Source organism: Paralichthys olivaceus, chromosome 13, assembly GCF_024713975.1.
Source record: "Paralichthys olivaceus isolate ysfri-2021 chromosome 13, ASM2471397v2, whole genome shotgun sequence".
Lineage (NCBI taxonomy): Eukaryota > Metazoa > Chordata > Actinopteri > Pleuronectiformes > Paralichthyidae > Paralichthys > Paralichthys olivaceus.
The window spans coordinates 12,117,399-12,141,479 of NC_091105.1; the positions used below are offsets into that span (position 1 = coordinate 12,117,399).

The 24,081-nt window shown below is 40.0% G+C and overlaps 2 protein-coding genes across 3 annotated transcripts; one reads left to right on the forward strand and one right to left on the reverse strand.

Moving 5' to 3' along the window:
* Nucleotides 1–17: 17 nt before the first annotated feature.
* On the reverse strand, nucleotides 18–15,548 carry tax1bp1b (Tax1 (human T-cell leukemia virus type I) binding protein 1b). Of its 2 annotated transcripts, none has more exons than XM_020093232.2 (18): nucleotides 15,411–15,548; nucleotides 12,789–12,982; nucleotides 10,136–10,238; nucleotides 9,463–9,653; nucleotides 9,178–9,336; nucleotides 8,121–8,269; nucleotides 7,883–7,973; nucleotides 5,691–5,876; nucleotides 5,271–5,522; nucleotides 4,578–4,751; nucleotides 4,056–4,128; nucleotides 3,639–3,757; nucleotides 3,377–3,502; nucleotides 2,608–2,694; nucleotides 1,823–2,024; nucleotides 1,544–1,704; nucleotides 1,367–1,452; nucleotides 18–1,084 (listed from the first exon to the last, which is right to left on the reverse strand). In XM_020093232.2, the coding sequence occupies exons 2-18, from the start codon at nucleotides 12,963–12,965 to the stop codon at nucleotides 886–888; spliced, it is 2,535 nt and encodes an 844-aa protein (XP_019948791.1). In that variant the 5' UTR covers nucleotides 12,966–12,982; nucleotides 15,411–15,548; the 3' UTR covers nucleotides 18–885. The 2 variants fall into 2 exon arrangements, with proteins under 2 accessions (XP_019948791.1, XP_019948793.1); XM_020093234.2 differs by having other exon boundaries at nucleotides 15,400–15,536.
* Nucleotides 14,854–23,799, forward strand: hibadhb (3-hydroxyisobutyrate dehydrogenase b). Its single transcript, XM_020093235.2, has 9 exons — nucleotides 14,854–14,980; nucleotides 16,436–16,621; nucleotides 17,775–17,935; nucleotides 18,023–18,132; nucleotides 18,222–18,343; nucleotides 21,864–21,997; nucleotides 22,161–22,237; nucleotides 22,352–22,508; nucleotides 23,048–23,799. The coding sequence occupies exons 2-9, from the start codon at nucleotides 16,552–16,554 to the stop codon at nucleotides 23,204–23,206; spliced, it is 990 nt and encodes a 329-aa protein (XP_019948794.1). The 5' UTR covers nucleotides 14,854–14,980; nucleotides 16,436–16,551; the 3' UTR covers nucleotides 23,207–23,799.
* The last annotated feature ends 282 nt before the right edge of the window (nucleotides 23,800–24,081 follow it).

Consider the following 24,081-nt stretch of genomic DNA (forward strand, 5'->3'; position numbering starts at 1 on the left):
ACACACAACTTAGCTGCTCCGTTTCAAACAGACTTTATTAGTACATATTAGATACATGGAACTCACTCAACAAATGAAACATTACTATGAATAAAATAACTTAATGTTGTAAAAGAGAAGAACGAAAAGGGGGAACTTTAACAAAAGCTCAGCATGCACTGATCAGCTGATGATATGAAGGTTCTAACAGGTCCGGACACAATAACCCGATTAAAAAATTAAATCAGAACTAAAGGAAACCTAACAAAACAAATCAATATACACAAAGAATCAAGGCTTCACAATATCATTGGCTTTAAATATTCTAAAATAGATGATCTGACCATATACTGTATAATCATGTCTGGATGTAATTACTGAAGAGTTCTCCCTGACTGCATATAGTGCACCAAGGCTATAAAGACTGAGCAGATGACTTGTACAGGGATGTTTAAGGGGAATGGGGGAGCATTTGGTTTGATGTTTTTAAATGTAAGTTTGGTAAACACTTATCTCTTTCCCTGATTCGTTATATCTTATAGTCTAACAGATCTGTGAGAGCCGAGTCAATTTAAAGTCATTTTATATATTTATATATACGTACAGAACAGTCTTATCCCCCTAAGTTATCCTTCTAATCCAAATGAAGGGAAATCTTCCACCCATAAAAAAATGCTCTAATTTGCAAACAGATTTCGTAGCCCTGCAATGTACACTGAATCAAAATGTCATTTTAAAATGTCACATCACTTCAAAGTGTTCCTAAGTGGAAGTAAAAGCGAAAAGTCAGTACAGTCCTAAAGACTGGATCTTCACACCATTACATGCAGAAAAGAGTGCAGAATGATTTATTTCAGTGGTTGACAGGAAGTAGGCAGAGCTGAAGGTGCAGATTTTTCCGCTTCTCTATTCGAAGTTAAGCGTGTGGCCGTCGAAGTGAGTGAGCACGTGATTCTCAAACACCTTCTGGTCGCAGTCCAGCGGGAACTGCTCGCTGCACATCGGGCAGATTTTCCAGTGGCTCTCCACGTGCTCCTCGAACTTGCTCTGGTCGTAGTTGGGCGGGAAGATGACCTCGCAGAGCGGACAACGCTTCATGTCCACGCTGCGCACAGAGAGAAAGGAAAGGACGACAAGCAGAGGAAAGTAAGCTCGGGTAAATAAGCAGAGTCGAGTGATGATGTAGGCAAACCAGGAGCACGGGCTAATAAATGGCATCTGTGTGAAGCGACGTGGGTGGCCTGCTGCTCCGCTAATGACAACAAAAGGGGGTTGTGCAGCAGAACAAACACTTGACACATGTAACAATGCACAGGTTTGGAAAACTGTAGGGTGCAGCAAACGTGGACGGCATTTATGAGAGTGAAGGCATGTGAGGGTGTGTTACCTGGGATCAAAGCAGAAGGCTGTCTGTCCATTGCTCACAAAGGGGCTGTGAGTCTCAGTTGCAGCGGGCTGTTCGTTGGTGTTACCCTGAGAAAAGACACATAAAATAGTCAATCCACTGATATGAAGTCACTTCAATCGCATTTAGCTGTTTACCACACATGAGAGAGAGGCTTACGTTGTTGTTGTTGTTTTGCTTTTCCTCTGACTCCTCGTGGCCCTCTGGCCGGCTGTGGTTGCGGGTGGGTTGGATGCACACCACATTGCTGTCCCAGGAGGGCGGGCCCACAGGGGGCAGCCTCAGCAGCTGGTCATCTGAGAACTCCTCGTCTGCCTCATCTGAAGAGGGAGAATTCAGACACATTCAGTGGTTTTAAATAAAAGGCATTCATTTCTGCAACTGTTGGTGTTAAAGGCTAATGATACAGTATACGCTACAAGCTGCATGAAAAGCAACCTTTCGAGTCTGAGGCGGAGTAAGGGTTCCCAAACTGCAGCTTGCTGGGGCTCTGAGAGACCAGCAGGGGGGTGGGGGCGTCCTGGGTGTAAGGGACCGGGTACTGCAGGAATAAAGGCACGCTGGACTGGATGCTCTCCAAGCTGGTTTTCTCACTGACCCCCTGATCTCCCTTCCTGCTGCAGCCGCCCTTCTGGAGCTCCTGTGGGAGGCAACAGCGGAATATAATAATACATTTATACATATGTGTGTGTGTGTCTGTATATATATATATATATATATATATACACACACACACACACACACACACACACACGTTTTCGTCCCTTGATGCCTCCCAGCCTGTCGAGCTGAGTAATATATCACTGCTGTCCTCACACAGCAGCTCTTGCTTTTTCTCTTGCGCTCACACACAAACAGTTTAATTAGTGCCTTCATTAAAAAAGAAACCCTTCTCGTTTTCAAAGGGAATATGACGCTGTGTTTTATTGATGTTAGTTGCAGACGCCAATTTCATTTACAGTCTAAACCTCAAATTGGGTCATTCTGCTCCTCTTAGCTGTAACTGCATTACCTCCAAGCAATATTTTAGGTCAGTGAGGACCTCGCTGTGGTCCAAAGTAATGGAATGGAAAATAAGAACTCATTTACTTTGCTTCTACAATTAGAGCCATATTAAACACAGACCAGATTGGGAGAGGGAAAATGGCAGAGGAATGGCACTTTTCAGGGATTTTTTAGAGTGGAATAAGACTATAAAAGAGAAAATGAAAGCTATCACTAACCCCTTCCAGTTTTTCCTTCTCCTTCACAACAAGTGCAAGTGTGTCCTTCAGTTCCTTCAGCTCCCGTCCCTTCTCGGCAACCTGGCCCTGAGTTAAACAACAGACACAAAATCAGAGAAGTGATGAGACTAGCAGAGATGTTGCTACACGGCCATTAAGATGTTCGACACATTGCTGTCGCCATGTGAGATTTCAACATGCCAGCCTTCTTGCATCAGAGACATGATTACGTACCATTTATACAAAAACTTATAGGTGCTATATTCCTGGTTGTGTAAATGCGGCTTTTGTTTTTGCTCAAACTTTTGACAAAAGATCCTGATTGAATGGTGCATCTCTGAAATACAGTCAGAGCATGACATTAATTGATCACAGCCATAAAAGGCTTCCCTTTGCCGAGTTCAGATTTATGTACAGTGCTGCTCAAAGACAAACAACCTGTTTGAATTCCTCCCAGACACTAAGCAAATATCTGCCTGATCTGATCCAAGCACAGCATTAGCCAGGCAACTGGAGAGGACTCCTCCGAGCCAAGCTTCGCTCGTCACCAGAGCCCGACATAAACAGCAGTAAAATGTCGTCTCACAGATATAGGCCTGCTCATAAACAACACTGTCAGAGTGACTGTGTTCAGTGGAAGAGATAGCATCAAAGCTTAGTCCCTGAGCTTCACCAGCAGCACACAGAGGTAAAAACACACCAGTCCAGAAACTGTCCTGCTTCAAAGGCAGCACAGCATCACCATCAGCCGCACTCCAGCTTCACTAACCTTGTAGCGATCTTCCTCTGCCGCCAGCTGCAACTTCAGGTTTTCATTGGTCTTCAGCTGCTCCTTCAATTTCACCTCCATTTTGGCCAGCTCATCAGCAAACATGCAGCTACGCTCCTTCTCCTCCTGAAGAGCAATCACACTGTATCATATCTTTGTACTACAGTCAGTGTACAGAAGTACAAGTGCTTCACAACAGGGTTATAATGTCCAATTCTGGGATATGTGACCAGTCACAGGATAGAAAAATGTGTTTTCTTACCCCCAGCAACTGCTTGCATTTTCTGTACTTGTCATTTCTGTCAGACGCCTCCCTGCTGAAGCCTTTGAGCTTCTCCTGGATGATGGCTTCCAGCATAGGATCAGCAGAGCCTGGACTCCCTGTGAGGACAAGTCAGACAGTGAGCTGCGACAAAGCAACCGCACGTAGTCACTTCACTATCAGTTCATCGGTTTATAATAAAAATTACAAATTGATGCATTTTTATACTTTATTTACATGAAAGTTAATTTTACATAACAATATATCAAAGACCAGACTCCAAAATAAAACAACTAATTGGCTGATTTCTGATGTGAAATAGGCAGCTCACTAAGAAATGACATTGTTGGTAACTTAAATAACATCAGTTGTTAAGGGTTTACAGTTTGGCACAGTTCGATGACAAAATGTGAATACCTGGCACTGATGTGTCTGGGCTCACTGATGCAGGGATTGTCGTGATCTCTTGTGCTGAGCTTCTCTTCAACTCCTACACACAAAAACAAAAAATAGGTGAGAAACAGAAACGGCTAATTAGCACAAGCACACACAGATCAGAAGACAGCAAAAAAAAAAAAAGAAAGAACACATTTAAAACTCAAACTAAAGTATGCAAAAAGAAAATTACAGCATGACACGATTTTAAAGATATTTTTGTGTATTGCATGAAGATTTGTGTATCAACTTTACAAAGTGACATTCAAATGTGCACTACAAAAGACTCATTGAATCGTGATAAGAGATGGGTTGATTAAGCTCTGGGTGTTTTTGCAAAAAATCCCAAGAAGGAAATCAGCAAAACAGACAAAGGAGTGGCCAAAGGAGCTTGTTAACTTTGAGTGTATTTAGTGTGACAGGCAGGCATAGAGTTACAGAAATCTGAGGCATGTTCGGTGGGGGTTGTATACAGTTCCTCCGCCGGTATCTGGTGGGACCTACCCCTTGCTGTTCAGAGAGCTTAAGCACTTGTTTTTGCAGTCTCTGACATTCCTTGTATTTCTCCTTATAGTGTTCAGCAGCCATGTGCAGCCGCATCTTCAGGTCCTCCACCTCTCTCTGCAGCTCCGCTAAGACAGCTGGGTCTGCAGCAGCCTCCTCTTCTGCTGCTTTGGCCTTGTGACGAAAACATAACAGGGCACATTAGATATATCAACACATGTATTTAATTTGTAAGAGTCAAATGAATATACAGTGAAAGAAGCTGACTATAGAAACTGAATTAATCAGGGGAGGATTTTGTCTTGTTTTTAGATTTCGTTGGTTAAGTCAGAATTTATAAGAACAGAAGCTTTAAAATCCCCTGTGGATTTTCCCTTTTCTGTCATTTTGTTTGTATTCTCATAACTTCCTCATACACCCAAATATATCATAAAATCTTTAATATATTTGTTTTTGTTAAACAGTGAGAAATCACACTGTGATATATTTTTTGAATATAATTAAATATAATTTATTACTTCTATTATCTTGAATGATTTTATGGTACTTTTGGAAATGTTTTTCAAACATCAATCAAATTCAAATCTTTTCAAAATAATTTTGATACTTTTGTTCATTACAACTAGATATTAAAAAACACATCAGCTAATTCAATCAACGAAGCCTGACATGTAGACTGGTCATCATGCTTACTGCTTCCTGCTTGGCCTCTGTCTTCATCTGCTCCACCAGGCGCTCCAGGAGGACACACTGGGCCTGAGCGTCAGTCTTGGCCTGGCGAAGGGCATCGGCCTCCAGCTTCATGTGGTAGAGTTCAGACATGGTGCGGTCGCGAGTCCTAGAGGCATCCCGCAACTCAGCGGATAACAGCGAGGACTGCTGCTGGTTGGCTTGGAGCTGTTCTTCCTTCTGCCGCAGCTGCTCCTTCAAGGCCTTCATATCTCCCTGCCAGACACAGACATATTAGAGATGAACGTTTCTTATTTCCAAAATTTCCATTTATCTTGAAATTATCATGCGATGGAAGAATGTGTCGAATTAAATGTGGAATGTGAGTAATCTACCACGGTGTTGTGACTTTTTTTTAAACTTTAAAAACAAAATTCTTTGTACCAGGGGAGAAACTTTGGCCAGGATCTCTCTGTACTGCTTCTCCTTCTCAGTGAGGCACGCCTGCAGACGTCCCACCTCCTCTTTAAACTGGGCAATGGTGTTTTCCTTGTTTACATCCACAGACTTCAGCATTTGTAGCTCTGCACTCAGCTTAGTGTTCTCCAGCTCCCGGTTTTTCAGGTGAATCTGTTGTACACACACAGATGCAAACACATGGTGCCACACACACACATACACACAGAAAAGGTTATAAAACATGAGAAGTTATAACGTATTAAGTTGTTGCCTTTTGCCTCATTTATACAACACCCATCACAATCATGAACCAAAGAGCATATGACTATTAAAATAAATGTTGCATGACCTCAATTACAAAACAGAAATTGAAGTAGGCCTATAAAGTTTTCCTTGTGCAACGACCCCAGTGTGATGGTGCAAGTTAAATTAGGAATGGGTTTTTAGCTCCGTTTACGTGGCAACAGTGCAGTGTGTGGCACTCCCAGTTCCTGTGTGGTGCCCACCACAACAAAGAGGTAGAAACACCAGATGGACCAGAAAAGGAACAGAAAAACGCATGCCCTGTTTAGCCTAAATGATTGGGGAGGAAAAGCCGAAGTATTCTCACTTTGGTAAAAACAAGGAAGAAACCGGAAGAGTTGTTGAACTGGACCTCTAATTTTCAGATCTCCAATATGACAAAAATCAGAACGCATACATCTGTGAAACAAAGGAGATAGTGACTGACTGACTTCAGGAGGGTCGGCGTGCACCATGGCACTGTTGTGGAGAGGGTCAGTAACATCAACCTTGGAATTATTTTAAAAAGCCCAACAGCGATGCCGTTCTCTCCAGAAACTAAAAAAAGAACAAGTCTCCCCATCTTAGCTTTTACCACCTTCTACAGGGGCTTCACCGAATGCATCGGAACTAATGATCTCATTTCCTAATTCGGTAACTGAAAACGATAGTTCCTGTTGCAGATTTACCATCAGCCTCTAGCATCATTGATGATCCCCTCCCCCGTTTCACAATCAGTTTACGATTCTGCCTCCAGTGAAGGGGAAAAGAAGCTTTTCAGCTGAAACCAGCAGAATGTTCAACAGTTTCTACCCACATCCGTGTCAACAACTGACAATTACACCCAAATAAACTGTATTGCACTTTAATGGAACATGTTTCCCTTTTAAAACACCATGTTGCGCTTTAAACTACAACTATGCTGTATTTGAATGAAGCGTGCTGTGCACGGTTTGTTTTTTATTTAAGACTTTTAGCTCAAGCAATTTTAGACATATTATGAGAATTTATATAATTCATCAATCAAATTAATCCATCTTTAATTACTCTTTTTTATGTAGCTACACAGGAAAATGAATATAAATATATTGTAAATCTGCTGTTGGCCAAACAATCCTACACTAATTGATTGGTTGAATTGAGTGATAAAATACATATATAACTGTATATAAGGACAAATACGCAATAAAGCCTGGAGACTAATTTCCAGATTGGTCCAGTAGAATAACACCTAAAACAACACAACAAAACAGTAAGAGAAATCATATAAATATACAGATCATTAGGAAATAAATAGCAAGCAGCAGGGAAGCTCTGTTAACATTCTTATGTCTCAAGCCATAAAAGTAAATAAATACTATATACTAAATAAATTAGTTGGAATGTGCTCTGTGTAACAATATGTCTCCATTATTGGGGCAGATTTTTTCTACTGTGCTGCTGCACTGTAGAGAATGAACACACTGTATTCAAGACCAATTTCCTGAGAAATTGGCAAAAATATTGCAATGTCAAGGAAAGTAAAACATGAATTCCAGGATCTGCCCCTTGGGTCAAATCCTTTCCAAGGTTCTAGGTTCTTCCCAAGCCGAGCCACCGAGTCTGGTTTAAATCGGTTCAGTACTTTTTGAAAACATAACGTCCTTGGCGAAGGTAATTATATGAACTGTAAAGCTGTCATTAACATAGCAGTCAACCAATACACTGCTGAGCCGACCCCACTGACATAATCACGACCTACCTCCCTGCTGCCAACCTAAACCACGGCATCCATATTTTGTTATTAATGTTTATGTGATGACACATTTTTTTAAGGATTAACATGGGAGACGCATTGACAGATTAAATTTTGTTGAGGAAATACAAGAAATAAATTACTGCTACTAGTGCTTCACCTTGTAGAGTTCCTTCTCATCTTTCTCATTCTTGAGATGAGAATCAAGTGCCTCCTTCTCTGCTGTAAGTTTCTTCACTCTGTCTTTGAGACTAAGAAAGGGTTAAAAAATGTGAGTCACAAATTGTATCACACATCACAATGTTCATGTTTATATCAGTTGGCTGATCAATCAGGGTATTATCTGTACATGGAAACAAAACTAATCAGTGAATCTTTGACATCCGCCCTGAACTCACCTGTCCAGCTCAGTTTCCTTTTGTAGGCCCTTCTGAGTGACTCCGATCAGATCCTCCTCCAGCTGTATGACTCTGGCTGTGGCTTCCTCCAGTCTCCTCTTGACCTCCTCTTTCTCCTCTTGCAGGGCCTGGGAAGAATTCTGCACCTCCTATGAGACGATAAAATATGTTGGAATTGGAATATAAGTCAAAACAGAATTGGGACTTAAAATACAGAGGATTGGTAATCAAACATGATCTTATGAGAAGTACTATCACTCTTATTCACAGAAGGAAAAAATCTACTCTGATTCAAGAGCTAAAAAATCTAGGTGAGGTAAAAAACTGAAATGACAAAATAATGCTTGAATATAGTCCTAGTATATCACCTTCTATCTCTGTCATTGACTCTAAGCTTGTGGAAAATGTGCGCAAATCATAAAAAGTTTATTGTCTTTGAAAGTTGAATCTAAATCAAAATGAACATTATGCTTCAATGTCGAGTTTTCAATATTAAAAGATGACATCAAAAAAGTAAAAAGTAAATTATTTTTTACAATTTGTTTATAGGTCAGATTTTGGAATCTTTATTCACAGCACATAAAAATATCATATAAAAGTGTAGTAATAAAATTAACAGCCACAAATTCTGTAATCATGTTTTCATCTGAGAGGCATTTCAAACCGAGAGGACAGCGATATGAGTTACTACTGACACTGCTTTTAAGACTTAATGTTGTGCAATAAAAAGCTGAATTACAGCTTTGATAATACAGACATTCATATCTGTCAAAAGTGTGATTTATGCCTTTAGTGGATCAGGAGTTTGAATAGCTCTGCATATTTGCAGTCATTCGCTAGGGGGTGCTAAGAGACTGTTTGGCCAAATGTAAAGTTGAACTCAGAATAACAAGAAGAGGACATGAGCATCAGTCATATCAGTTATTTTTGCATCTGCAGCTAAATTAAGGTAAAAAAAAAGGAAGCCGGCATTTTGTTTCATTTCCCAGTTTAGCAGGTTTTACAATAACAACAAACATGACTTTTTCCCTCCTTACTGCAGGTTCTCTTTGCTTACTTGGTTCTCTCTTCTCAGCTGGACACACGTATCTCTCTCCTGCTCACACTCTTTCAGCAGACTCTCCTTCTCAGCTTCCAGCTGCTCCTTCTCCTGCTGCAGCAGGGCAATATTTTTGACCAGCTCGTCTTTCTCTCTCTGGGCTTCTTCCACCTTTTGCTGCACAGAAAGACAAATATTTCGAAGTGTTCGGGTCATTTACATGATAATTCAGTACTTCACTAACAGCCAAACAACACCTGTGAACTCTGATGTACTAAGCTGCTCTGCTGATGAACACACTACCTCGAGGAAGCCAGCCTTGGTGGTGACAACAAGGATGTCAGAGTTGCATTCATCCTCCACAGTCAGCAGCTCGTCCTCTGTGGGGCTGCTGGCACGAAACAGGAATGGCGTGCTGGCTCCACGGATCTCACCTTTGTGGGTCACGTAACAGAACTGGTAGAACTCGCCGTCGTCATTGGGAACATAATATCCTGGGGGCAAATGACACCCAGTGAACTCAGTGTGCAGGAAGGCAAAACATACTTGTGAACAGATCTAAATTCATCTCAGTCCTAAATGTCATTTAAACTTCACAGTTATCACAAAATGCCTATATAACTTTCACATAATATGTGGAGATGTAACTCTATAAAGTGCAGAGACTGTTTTGCTGCAGTTTTTCAGCGATCTGGAGGCAAACTGCACATGTGTGATATTGTGGGTGTGAATCTAAAAAGCGAGACATTTCCCACATTTGTGACAGTTTCCATTGCTTAATAAAAAACAGTATAAAAGTTTAAACAACACCTAACTAAACTGTCTTTCACAACAGAACAGAGATTTGTGGTTTAAGTTTTTCATTTAACTCCATTCACTGATTTGGTATTAAAAGTTTTAACAATCCTCTGAACAGCCCTCTGATATGTGTTTATTAAAGGTGTCAAACTTATATAAAACTTTGGCATGGTCTTACCCTGAAAGACCACTGTTCTGTTGACTGCGGTGCCCTCCACGTAGTTCTCAGGAAGAGGGGACCACAAGAATGTGTAATAGTCCCTCGCTGTGCTCCAACCGACCTGTGAGACATTGTGGAGAATCAATTCAACCAGGCGTTTTCACCACATCAGTGTGGATAATAACAATGGAGGATTAAGAGGCTCCATAGAATCTACACTGCCACCTCCAAAATATCTCCAACAGCTTTATTCCAGTAATCATGAGGCTTTTAGTCTAAGTTAGGATAATGCACCTTCTTGTCGAGGAGGAATAACGAACATTTCTGTGAACCACTGCGACTCCTGGTCAGCATGTGCACGTTGTCCAGCCCTTGTCATGAACAAGCCTCACTGTGGAAATGTAGCTACAACTCACTTCTAACCGGAAGAGGGAAATAGGTGAAAATTTTATACATAGGCAACTTGAAAATGAAAACCAAAATGTAATTATATGTATTTTATGTGTTGTTAACTGATGGCTGATGAGGAGGGAGTCCAGAATATACATCCATAACTTCAACCCGGTGCCATAAAACTGTCAAAGAAAATCAGAGTCACATTGAGTGGGCTGGCTTTCAGTGTGCACACACATGCATCCACAACAAGCCCGACCAAACTACCCTATTACCACAGCCTCCACCACAAAACACAGATTAAAGATGTGTGATGTGACTTTCAAAGTTTTGCCTAAATTATAATTTAAATAGTCATGCCAACAGATCATGTGTATATTTATACACATGTGACAGATGTTGCTTTTGATGTACGCCGGATTTCTTTTAGCCAAAACAAATCTGGCCAGTTTATTCTCTCACCTGTGTACAAACAGCCTGCAGCTACAATATCGCAAGTGTTCATCAGAGCCAGAGATAGAAGGCCCCGGTGCTCCAAAACCCCCAATTGTTACCGGCGCATTTTCCAGCCTCCAGCAGTAAAGAACAGGAAGCAATTAAAACATGCACCTAGTTAGTGAGTGTCATTACTGAGGGCTAGTGTTCACCAGTCCACTCATTAGAGCTGCAGAGATGGTGCTGGGTGAAAACTCTGAGAGGAACTCTTTCACTTACCTCAGCCTGGTCTGCAATGTGTACAAAAGGGAGTATAGGAGGAAGAGAGAAAAAACGGCCTCAAACAACAACACCTGCAACCATACGATCTCCGTAAAAATACGACCAGTTACAAAATGATACTAAGGCCGAGCAAAGCAATAAGCATTTTGATCTGAGCAAAACATTTCACCATCATTCCTGGAACGTCACACTCCTGCACAAACACTAACAGGAGCTGGTGGCCATGTTTCTGCAGGAGGTAATAGCTTGTCAGTCAGACTGTGTAAATTCAGGAGGCAAGTTGCTCGTGAATCACACAGAAAGGCTGAGCTCAGAGACAGGTTAATTATAAAGCTCTTCTTGGTTTGTCCTGAGCCACTGTGGCAACGTCTTCCAACAACATTCCTCTATAAAGCTAAGAACAGCTCGCATCAGGCAGCATTGTAACAGTTCCAGCATCAAGGGGCCAATGGTGGCTTCTGTCCATGAGCAAATAAAAACCTGTCCCATCTATTTATCGGTATACTTCGTGTTGATCGACTTGCCAAGTTATATGTCATTCACGCATTTGTAAATAGTTTTAGGCTGACATGTGAAAAAGAAAGAATCTGAAAGTAATTAATTTTCAATGTAGTCCTACTCTTCAAACAGATATTAAAGCAGAGGCTGCTCTGCATGAATGTATACATAAAGGAGCCAACGCCGGTGCACAGCATATTCAGGTATCTCTATGCATGCGAACACAAGAACTTGGCTCTGAATGTTTCATCTGTCAGCACCGCCAAGAACATTTACAGGATTTATGACCCTACACTCAGGCCTCTTCCAGCTCAGCTCTGTGTTTTAGAGGTTGAAGAAATTCAGTAAGATCTGCACTGCCAGTTGCTGCCTACCTTGAGGCTGAACACAATGTGATGTGGCATCCAGCCATAACAGTGTGCTGAATTCAGGATTTAAACAGCCTCCAGACATTAGCCTGACATGACTTCATTTTCATGTAAGCTTGGCAAAACCCTGTACATTTACGCACCTCTAAAACTACAAAATATCAGAGTATTTAGACAGAATAAGTGCTATGTTTTCATGCATTTTGAAAAGACATTAACAATTTAAATCTCTGACGTGGAGAAAAACTCCTCTTGGCTGACTCAAATCAATAACTGTAAGTTACCATAAGTGCATGATCACAGTGTATTTATGACTTTCAGCATATGCGTAAACAGGAACCATTGCAACCACAACAAACACTTTTTTGATCTAAAGTGATTTAATCCCAGTTTCCATCACATTTCTGGTCTTGGTGTTGAAGACAAACTTGCAGCCACACACCTCTTCCTAAATCCAAGATTCACTACAGATGAGGCTAAAATAAATTACTGCCACTGTTTTTGAGTTAACGTGATCCTATAACAAGATCCATGTGGACCATTCAAGTGTGTGGTGGGGGTCAAAATACTCCATTGACTCTGCCAAGCTCATTTTTCAGGAAAATATAACAACGTCCACACTAAAATCATAGTAGTCACTAAGATAGTGAAGATGTTTACTTTGTTTTCTTGTACTTTTGAAAGGGGATATTCACCTTGAATATGCCAACCCAGTCCTTTGGATGTGGTCTGATGAACTGCGTCAGGGTATAGTGACACTCCAGTGCAGCATGTGGCAGGTAACTCTTCCCCACATTCTGGAAGATGACGTGGGCAAAGTTTGACGTGTCCATGTTGTTGCTTAATAAAGTTCCGTCCAGGAACAGTTCCATAAATCACTCAGTAGTGGCTACACAGAAATAGACAAGCAACGAAATTAGAATTAGAAAAAACAACAACCACAGAAAGAAACGAAAAAGCACTCCAAGAGAAACCAGTCATTCAAGGGAGTTGATTTGATTCTGATATTCTTATAATTACTGCATAATGAAAAATATGTCATGTATACTGTCAGTTGTCTAGTTTGTAGTGAAAGCAATTTAAATCATATGTTTTTATAAGAACATGCATTTTCATGAGAGAACACATCCTCTTTTTGCTAGACTGACCATTTATAATCTATTAGATTTTTCAAATAATATAGCATGTACAGTAGACAGATGGCTGCAGATATAAAAGCACAGGTGGCTCAATTAAAAAGCAGAGATAGTGTCAAATTTTCATTTCCCAGCCATCCCATCAAGAATAGTTGATATGTAAAATTGATATTTCTTCATGGCTTTATACACCTGGCACTAAAATGTGTTTTGTATCCAGGTCGTATATGTGATTTATTTTGGTCTGATGACATTTACACCTGGTATTATGTGTCTCAGAGTAGAGGACAGCTTGGTGTATTTCTGAGCTAATGGCTGCTAGCTACCTGCTGCTCCCTTAGAACAGTCCTGTGGGAGTATAATTTACATAGTTTTTGGATGTAAAAATATTTGCATTTACACTTTTATTACATTTGTTCAATATGGTCACAATGTGTGATCCCCTCTGGAGGTGACTTTAATTTATTAGATAACAATCCATACTGTACTTGCATGTGGTCAAGCAGTATCTGATTGCAATTGGATAACCACCAGTTGTTGTGAAGTTGTTGTTGAAGTTATTGTTAGTATCTGTCCTTGCCAGATGACATCTTGAATAGTGAGGCAGTCCAAAACATTTGCAAGGATGGGAACAATAACCCAAACACAACCTTTCAGGCACTGTGAGTGTTTAGGACATAGCTCACAGCATCGTCATCAGAATCCAGGCACACTCCATGGAAGTGACGTGACTTGTTAAGACTGAGGTCTGTGTTGTTTGGATAAAGGTTGGGAGATGTGTGCTGATGAACTGGCACACTGATAAAAAAAACCACAGGAACTGACAGCAAACAGTCAGCCACAGAAAATATTGAAATAAGCTAGGGTTGCAGTGAGCAGCGGAAACACATATTGACTTGTGATAAGCAGCAGAATATTTTTCAACATGAAAACATTTTTTGAAACAAACACCACACAGAAACAATGACTACAGAGAGAAAAGATGAGATTATGATCATATCAGTATGTTCATATTTTTAAAGTGAAGCATCTAAGTGTAGGACCTTCCCCTTCCAATAAAAATACACTCTCTAGAGCCAGTGTTTTGCTGGTCTATTAAGGGCCACTATAGAGACATGGTGGTGCAACATGGTGGACTATGTGGAAGAGGACGTGCACCCATTAGTATAAAACAAAAAAGCTGATAAACACTCACTGGTAATTAGTTTTGGATGATTATGGACAAATGACAACATAATTATAATCAAGTAATTATGTCCACTGACACAAACCATACATGCTGTACATTTAACATAGTACCAGACACCAAGAAAGATGTCTAGAAAAATATCATAGCTCATACCAGCAGACTAAGTAATTCAGGACTATCTTAAAATTGTGCAGAAGACCTTCAAACACACAAGAGATATTCACCATCTTGTCCTATAACACCATCAATAACCATCAATAACAGTCAATGGTCCGGACAGACCAGTGACAGGTCATTAACTCTCCCTGTCTAATCTTTTCTGGCCCAGAGCCACTGTTTATCAGAGTCAAACCTAATTTAAATAACAGCAGGAAAACTATTTTCTTTATACAATTCCACCTGACGCTGCGAGGCCATGTGACTAACATCAGCTCTGCATCAGGTTGGATTTCCCCATTGGGCCTCAGCTGATATAATTTTGATCTACGTAATTAGGCCTGTGACAGCCCAAACCTTTCCTCTGACGATGAGCGAGAACTCCCAACAATATTGTCGTGAACAGGTAACACAGAAGTTATCAACCGGATGTGTCATTTGCCTAAAGTCCACTGTATCAGTGACTTAAACCGACGAATGACAACTACGTGACGAGGCCTAATGTGAAAACAGTGATCACTGCTAACTAGCTAGCGTTAGCCACATACTTTACAGGACAACAACACGGGTTATAATCAGGGCTATCTTACACGTGCGCATAAGAACTGTGTCCCAAGTTAAATATTCACTTTACATGGTAAACAATGCAGTAATTATAGCTGGTGGTGTTACGACGCCCTTAAGGAAAACAGAGCAGCATAGCACTGCTGTAAAGTGGAGGACAAGGTTAGCTAACGGGACCAGTTAGCGACGCAGACGATTGGTCGATGTATCTTGTAAAAAGTCTTGACAAACGATTTTATCGGACACATTTATAAAACTAACCTTAAACGTACCTTGCTGACATGTTGAACAGACGCTAAAATCCGAGTGTATCATTAAAACAATTGTTGACGCAGTTCAGTGCTTTCCCCCTTCCACTTCCTGGAATAATAATAACACGTCATTTCCGGAAGAAGACCTCGGGAATCCCACTCGACTGAAAAAATGACAACAAAGAAAAGTCCATAGAAAAGTCCATAATCATTCAACAGTGATATATATTCAGATTATTTATATCTCTTTGGTTGCGAGTTATTATGTGTATAAATAACTTCCATATTAATACAAATTAAAAAAATAGATCATACAATTACTGTAATTCCATTCCTGTCAACTATAAGAATAAAATACTTACACATGAAGTACATAGTTCAGAGTTACATCAACAGACCATGTTTCTTTGACCACCGGGATAATTTTATTACAAACAATATAATAATTACATTAATACAGTGTAGTCTGCAAAATAGGTATGTATCAAACATCAGAAAAACATATTTATTCAAACACTATGGACTTTTCATTACAACCCAGTACATAAAATATATTAGATTATCACAATGTAATCTGCTTTGAAATCTAAAGTAAACCAATAAATGATATGTGTGTGGTTTTACTTTTGAATTCCTGTCTCACCACGTTGGATAAGACAGACCTAAACGGAGTTTCTATGGGATCTGTTGAAAACAAGTGGAGCATCTCTGGGTAGATTCTAGAGATATACTTCAATGTGAAAGCAGAAATCAGAAATAAAAAGACAAATGTGTTTGGTGTATAAGATGTTTATTTACCTTGCGATAGGTGGGTGTGTCAGAGGTGTTACCCAATCAGCTGGCGTCTTTGTTTAAACCCCATTGTAGTAAAAGTCAGTGCGCATGCGTATTGTGAACACTTTCCGTTTCAAGATTTTATTTTCTACTCTAACTTTTATTAATTATTCAATATGTCTTTTAAAATATAACCGACATGAACAATATGTTATTTACTTCAGTTCGCTTTGTGCTTGAACGTCATCTCTAAGTCCCGCCCTTCCTTGCAGCTAATTGGCTGGACACAGGAAGCCCCGCCGCGCAGTTCTGTCGCCTGATTGGCCGGACGACCCGCCATTAAATTACGTTCTCGCGACGTCACACGCTGGATCAGGAGGGAAGAAGCATGGCCGCCGTGCTGAGAGGGTCTCGGTACCTAGTTGGAAGGTGTAGCAAGCATGTTGGCTCTGTGTGTGGTAAGCCGAACAAACTCAGACCCTGCACACGATACACACGTCGCAGTGTTTCCTTCAGAAGCTCAGGCTGTTGTCTGAAGCCTCTCTGTGGCTTAAAACAACAACACTCGCCTCTCATGGAAGAGTAGCAGAAGTTTGGCTGCACTGGTTTTGCTCTGTTGGCTGCTGCTGTTGCGTCAGGCTCTTGGGTTCACATTTCACATGTTTAAAAAGCGTTTCTGTTTTAAAATGACTCCACACAGCCTTTATGTTTCCACTGCTCTGTTTCTGAACGCTGTCCTCTGCACTCTCTGCCTGTTTTTGTTCAAGGCACGTTATGTAATGGCTGTCACCCTGCACCTTGCAGAAACATGGCTGGTGACTCGGTGACTTCTTAACCTGGAGTTAAAGCAGATCCGTGATATCTAATTTGAATATACTCGTTTTACTGCAAACATCCGTCATTGTAAGTCTTTCGTTGTCGTGTTGCTTAGCTAACAACATTTGGGTGAACAAATGGTTGTAATACTCTCTCACAGACGGGAACACAGTAGGTTTGTTAGTTTGAAGATGACCTGAAGGAATAAAAATTCCTGTACATAGGTGACTCATGATTATTAATGTTGACATAAGATTATGAAAGAGCAATCTTTTATTCAGGCATACTAAAGTCATCTTTGGAGAGCCCTGGGTATGATTACATAAGATGACTTTGACACTGAAGGGCAGCTACCTAGGTATAAAATGTTAATTCAATATAATCAGCACTCTTGGCCATGGTAGGATGGGTTACAGCTAAGAAATGTTCTTCGCTGTCGGGTCCAGATACAATGTTGTCTAAAATTATTCATATAAAATTTTGAAAGATGCTTAAATAAGAAGGGTGCTCACAGAGTGCAAAGCTTCACCAACTCTAATGCTCTACCTGGATCCACCTGTTATAATGGATTTCCTCTGAAAGCGAATGGGTTCTTCCTTGTGTCTGGTTGTACTTCGCCTCTAGTTTCTTCATAATCTTAAATATCAAACATTCAAACACTCAAATAACAACATAACCTTCTGAGCAGATGTAGTTGGATAGCTATAGAAAGTGTGGCAAATAAAATAAGGCATATTGATATTATTTTAAAGATATTCTGTCTTGTTATTGATCCGTCTGGACGTTATGTTTTAGTCTCCACAAGGTCTATGGCCTCAAAGACACAGGTGGGGTTTGTTGGTCTGGGCAATATGGGAAACCCCATGGCAAAGAACTTGCTGAAGCACGGATACCCAGTCATTGCCACAGATGTGTTCCCGGAGTCCTGCAAGGAAGTGCAAGAGCTGGGAGCTCAGGTGAGACCGTAAAACGCACTTCTTCTTTTTTTTAACCTCCTCTTGTTTGTTCTCTCTCAACCCTGTGATTTTTGTGTGTTCTTTCAGATTGTGGATAATCCCGCTGAGGTAGCCGACAAGGCTGACCGCATTATCACAATGCTCCCCTCTAGTCCCAATGTCATAGATGTGTACACCGGACCTAATGGCATTCTCAAGTATACTGGTTTATCTTTTTAATATGACTTAAGATAACCTCCTGCACTTATCCCAGATTCTCCTAAGCATTTTTTATTTTTCCCAACAGAAAGGTAAAGAAAGGCTCCCTCCTCATTGACTCCAGCACCATCGACCCAGCGGTTTCAAAAGAGATGGCTGCTGCTGCAGAAAAGATGGGTGCAGTTTTTATGGATGCACCAGTATCAGGAGGTACCTTTTTAATTTATTTTTTTACACTTGTCATCATGAAGTAGGTTGTAAAAATTATAATGCATTATGGCTTCTTGAACTTATTTAAATATGTACAGTTGTGAATTTATCAGGTTTCCCTCCTCTAAAGCTAAAAGAGAACCTATGGTCATTATTTAAGGTATATTTCTATTATTAGATAGTGACCATGGAGAGAGAGGAATGAGATGTAGTAAAGGGTTTCCCAGCTGGCAGTCGGACCGGGGACCGGTTGCTTGACTGCACGTGTCTGTGTATATGGGACGTGATTCAAAAATTTTGAGGCCATTGTGGTATTGTGAAACATGCAGCATTAAACTCTGCTTTTTAGTCAACCATCTCTTAGATGGTGAGATTAAACTGAGAAGTTTAATAAACCTAAAATATTTTTATTGATTTTATTTCGCAGTCAGGCATAATGGAAAATCAAACATTCCTGCATTTAGAGTATTTTTTTGTACATTGTTGTCCTGTATGTATCACCATATTCTGTGTGTTGTATGTGGGCAGGACTCTTATTAATATGACATCAGACAGTTAGCTATACTCAGCTGCTGTAAGGTTCTGTCAAATTGAAGGATTATAGTTGAAGCAAATTAACTGCTGCTTTTCGCTGAAGCACTGGTTACTACAATATTACTGAGGAGAGAGTTTACCTATATCAGGCTGCACCAAATTTCACACTCTTATTGATATCCGTTTCCCTAAATATGCTTAATTTTTCATCCTGGTAAAATTGTGAAAACAAACACACCCTCTCACGCAATGCTTAAGAAAGTGTAAAAAAAAATTCCTGGATCCACACAAAATTATTATTGGTTCTTCCCTAAACCATACTTCATCCTTCCACCAAGTTTCATGGACATCTTTTAAATAGTTTTTGTGTAATCTAACTTTAAACCAAACAGACACAGGTGAAAACAAACGTAGAGACGTGGACGTAATAAAATGCACGGGCTATGTATCTGAGGACGAAGAGGAGGAGAGCTGCTTCTTCAGCATTGATGTTTCTAACAGTAAAGCATGTGCTCTCAGACTTTCTTGGGGGTCCACACAGAAACACCGTTTGTTTGAACTTGGCCTCGTCCACGTCAGGACGGCCACTTTGTTTGAATTCAAAATGGTCCATTTTATGGTCTGGCCCTAAAGATTAGTAATGATTTATATGCTTCCGTCCTGTGGTAGTGCACATGGATTAAAGTTGTCCTGCTTTCTGCCTTCAGCATATGTGCGTCTGCACTTCTGTGTGGTAGCAGCAGTTTAACCAGTTCAAACTGAAGTGTGTCATTCTTTAATATGTCGCGTCAATCACCAGGCTACTATATGAAGCTTTTTGAACATCTCTCTCTCTTTGTCTGTGGTCAGACAGGAATCAAAAGAAGTACAGTGGCATGGTAGTGGCTGTTTAACCAGTGCAGTTAAAGCCTAAATGTAAAAACACACACACACACACACACACTCGGTGGTGGGGATCTAATTGAGTCAGCATGTGACTGACTTTGTGTGAAAAAATGTCAGGACCAGATGAGATAACTTCCATCTTTCAGTTTCCCTCAACATACTCTGAAATAAGTAAAACTGAGACTTGGTAAACTTTGTGTATGACCATTTGCAGGGGAGGGTCAGTCTGGGAAATCTCTGAGAGGGGGTGACCACATGACTTTCCAGTAAACATTCCTAAACAATTAATAGGCTGTTTGACAAAAATCTCTGCCGGTCGGGTCTTAGAGTTTTTTCCCCCCAAAAAACATTGATGTTCTAATTTTTATTTCCTAGATAGTAAACAGCAGAGCTCCTCTGGTTTCAGGTCTCAGCTCTCACTTTATATGTGTCAGTGAAGTTTCAGCAGCCGCACAGTTGAGAGGAATGCTAAAACCCAACAGCCTTTTTTTCCCTCCTGACTTTTGTAATTGTAACCGAAGGGCATGTTACTTATGTAGTATACTTGCCACCATTGTCCCACTCATATGTCAATACTATGAAAACTTGAAAATATTTATATACTCCTTGCCATTTGTAGGCAATTGCAAATATAGTTTAATCTCAGTTTTATTATCTTTTCTATACTGTGTGGCATCTCTCAGATCAGTTTTTGGTGTTGTGCAGTTGAGACACTGACAACATTAAACTAGATCTGAAGTTGCACATATTTGTTCATACCTTGCTGCTGATCATATTTTAAAATGTCTGAAGTTTCTTGCCCCATTTTTACTGCAGAAATCAATGTGTCAACTTTACTGTGTTAACTCGTTTGTTAAATCTTGCTTTTTACATCTCACTACATATTTTAATTTACTGCCATTGTCTTTGAATTTTGAATCCACTACCCATAGTTGGTTTTTTTTTGGGCTTGACTTGACTGTTGTAACTCCCACCTGTCTCTACTAGTTCACTTTTTCCAAGTTCCACTTAACACTAAATGCTGCTGGCAGACAAAGACTTTCACCAAGACGAGGCAGAGGGAAATGTCCTGCACCCGTTTTGTGCCTTTTTTCCCCTCTTAGCTTCCTGTAAACTTTAGAATTCATTATGAGACGGTGTTGCTTTATTTCTTGGTAACCATGTGGCTTGCACCTGGTTATTGTGTGTCACTATACTCTTAACCCTATGTGAACCTGATTGCAGTGTCAAATGTACAAAATGATGCAGAAACAGCTATTTTCCTTTATTTCTTTTCCAGAGAGATGAACTTGATTCTAATTCTTGTATGGCTGTGATGATTTCCTATTTATTGTTTAACACATTCATTTTCCTGTTTTTGTTTAATTGTTCTATTATCATGTTAATTTAATTTAAAAAATGACCACAGCAGATTCATAGGTCTCTAGTGAGTGAAATAATCCCTGTAGGAAAGGAAAAAGATCAATTGCTTTCCATTGAAATTATAGTCTAATTGACATTTAATGCTTGAATGTCGGGTAGACATGTCAACTGGTTATTTTTTATCATAACATACAACATATGCTACAGACGGGTAATGAGGGAAAAAAAGAGAGAAGTGGGTTGATGTGCAGCTTTATTGTTAATTTATTATCTCCCTGTTGCATCTCAATGAAATGCATTGGTTTGTACTGCGCCTGTATGATCGAAAGATATGTCCATCAGGACTATGAACATAAAGTGAGATTGAATGTGTTGGTCCATTTAAATAGTTATATGGCAACAACACACTTGGTTTCTTGGTGAGGTTTAATGGACCTTTCATGCTGGTTCTCTAGCTCTAAAAAGATGGAAAGAACCTTAGTTTAAAAAACTTTATTTATAAATGTCTCTTGTTCATGCTGTGCTGAACATGTATCAGAGAATCACGTATCACACATTATTCCAGCTACTTAGAAAATGCTGCTTTGATAAACACAATTACCTTTAACTGTATCATATTATTGCCCCCATGTTTTTGCTTTTATTTTAAAAAGATTAAACTTTTAAGCAGGCAGTGACCAACCATCACTGGCTGCCTCCACATGGTTCGTTCTATGTAAGCATGATTTCCCATTCCCAGGTGTGGGTGCTGCTAGTTCGGGTAAACTGACTTTTATGGTCGGAGGAGCGGAGGAGGAATTTACTGCAGCCAAAGAACTGCTCAGCTGCATGGGAACCAATGTTGTGTACTGCGGTCAAGTTGGAACTGGACAGGTAAGAGTGGATATTTCATATTTATCTGGAAATATTAAGATACATTCAGATAAAGTGTATATTTTTTATGCAAGTATTGCACTCATGGTTTTTGGTTCTTTGCTGCTCTTATTTAACCTGGTGTTGAAGTTATTCAATGCTAATCCTCTGTCATCTCCTCCAGGCTGCTAAAATATGCAACAACATGCTTTTAGCCATTGGAATGATCGGTACTTCAGAGACAATGAACTTGGGAATCAGGTAAAAGCGTTCTCTTCAAATAAACAACAGGAAACTATTATAAATCTTGTAAATATATGCAGTATATATGCGCAATATATTTTCTTTGACATGAAATTTGTCTCCCAATCACAGACTTGGTCTTGACCCTAAACTTTTGGCCAAAATCCTGAATATGAGCTCTGGCCGGTGCTGGTCGAGTGACACCTACAACCCTGTGCCTGGAGTTATGGAGGGAGTCCCCTCAGGGAATAACTACCAGGGAGGCTTCGGCACCCAGCTGATGGCGAAGGTCAGTGTTAAGTCCAGTTGCACTCACTTGCCTCAGCCTGCATTTCAGGTTGAGCTTTAGTGTTTCCACAAGTTAAATCTGTAGGTTCATACATGTTACCCATGTCAATGTAAGGTAATAAAGCGTATTTTATGGCCATAATGGTTACATTTCCTTTAAATAGTGTCAAGAAATTATTATGTCTTATTAGCACCAATATTTTTTTTTACTTATGTCTAGAATTTTAATTCGATTTCTTTTTCATTCGTATTCTATGTATCAGATTTATCATGTCAGTTGAGCACTAATCTGTCAAATGTGATGCACACGTAGCAGGGAAAAGGTTTCTGTCTGTGGTCTCACAGTTTAAAATAGTGCCGTGAAGTCTTCAGCTGCACTTTACATCAGTCTTTCTTCACGGGAATCAAGCCCATATTATTACAACAAAATGAAAAAAAAAATCTCTGATGTGTGGACTTGTGGTTTTGGTTTTAGAGTGAAATTTTCAGCTCAATAGGTTTTTCTAAAGTATGTTTGCTTTTCTTTTCTTTTTTTTTTAGGACTTGGGCCTCGCACAGAACACGGCCACAAACACAAAGACTCCTGTCCCTCTTGGCTCCTTAGCCCATCAGATGTACCGTATGATGTGCGCACGCGGTTATGCCAGTAAAGATTTCTCCTCCGTGTTCCAGTTCCTGCGCGAGGAGGAGGGTCAGTAATTTCAGCCTCCACCCTGTCCACAGCCTTGCCAGGCTCCGGCCCTGCACAGGACCAACACAAGTGTAGTTGGGGTGCATTTCACCCTGAGGACTTTTTCTCTCTCTCTCTCTCTCTCTCTTTATTTTTTATTTTTAAAGTTGTGAAAGACATGGAGCCCTGAGTGTGCCAATATAGCGAGATGCGTAACGTGAGCACTTCTTCCTATTGGAAATTGTTTCCTGTGTGATCTGTAGCCTTTAAAAAATAATAAAACACTCCCTTTCAACTTAATAAGCAAGTGTATTGTCAGATATGCAGATGTGGGTTCAGAAGACAAGTAGACTGTGAAGCAGCGGCTGCTCTGCAGATCACATTTCTTAAAAAGCAAAGAGTGTGGTGGGGATCTGTGGTGTCAAGATGAATCATTAGCTCTGTTCAAGACTGCAACAACTGTTCAGTCTCAACATATTTATCTATTGTTTGTGATCATTTCTTTATGTTGCTGTTTTTTCTGTTCATGACAATTACTTCTGTTGACATTGGAAATGTTACTGTTGGGGAAGAGTCTCCTATGATATCATGTGAGGAAATAAAAGACAAAATGTGAGGTAAACTTTTTGAACAATTTTACCACCTTTTACATTTCATCCTTTATTAATGAGTGAATAACAAAGGAAACAACTGTCTGGAAGCATCATGTTTCTTCTGATCGTTTGCAGTAATAATAATTATGAACTTTATTTGTATAGCACCTTTCATATATGCAGCTGATAAATGTCAAATTGATTTTTTGCTCAATTGGAAGAGTTTTACTTCAAGTTAAATTTTAATACGATGTAAACCTGAGGCACAGAGAGAAACGAGCCGTTTGGATTCTAAATGGCTCGTTTTGGAC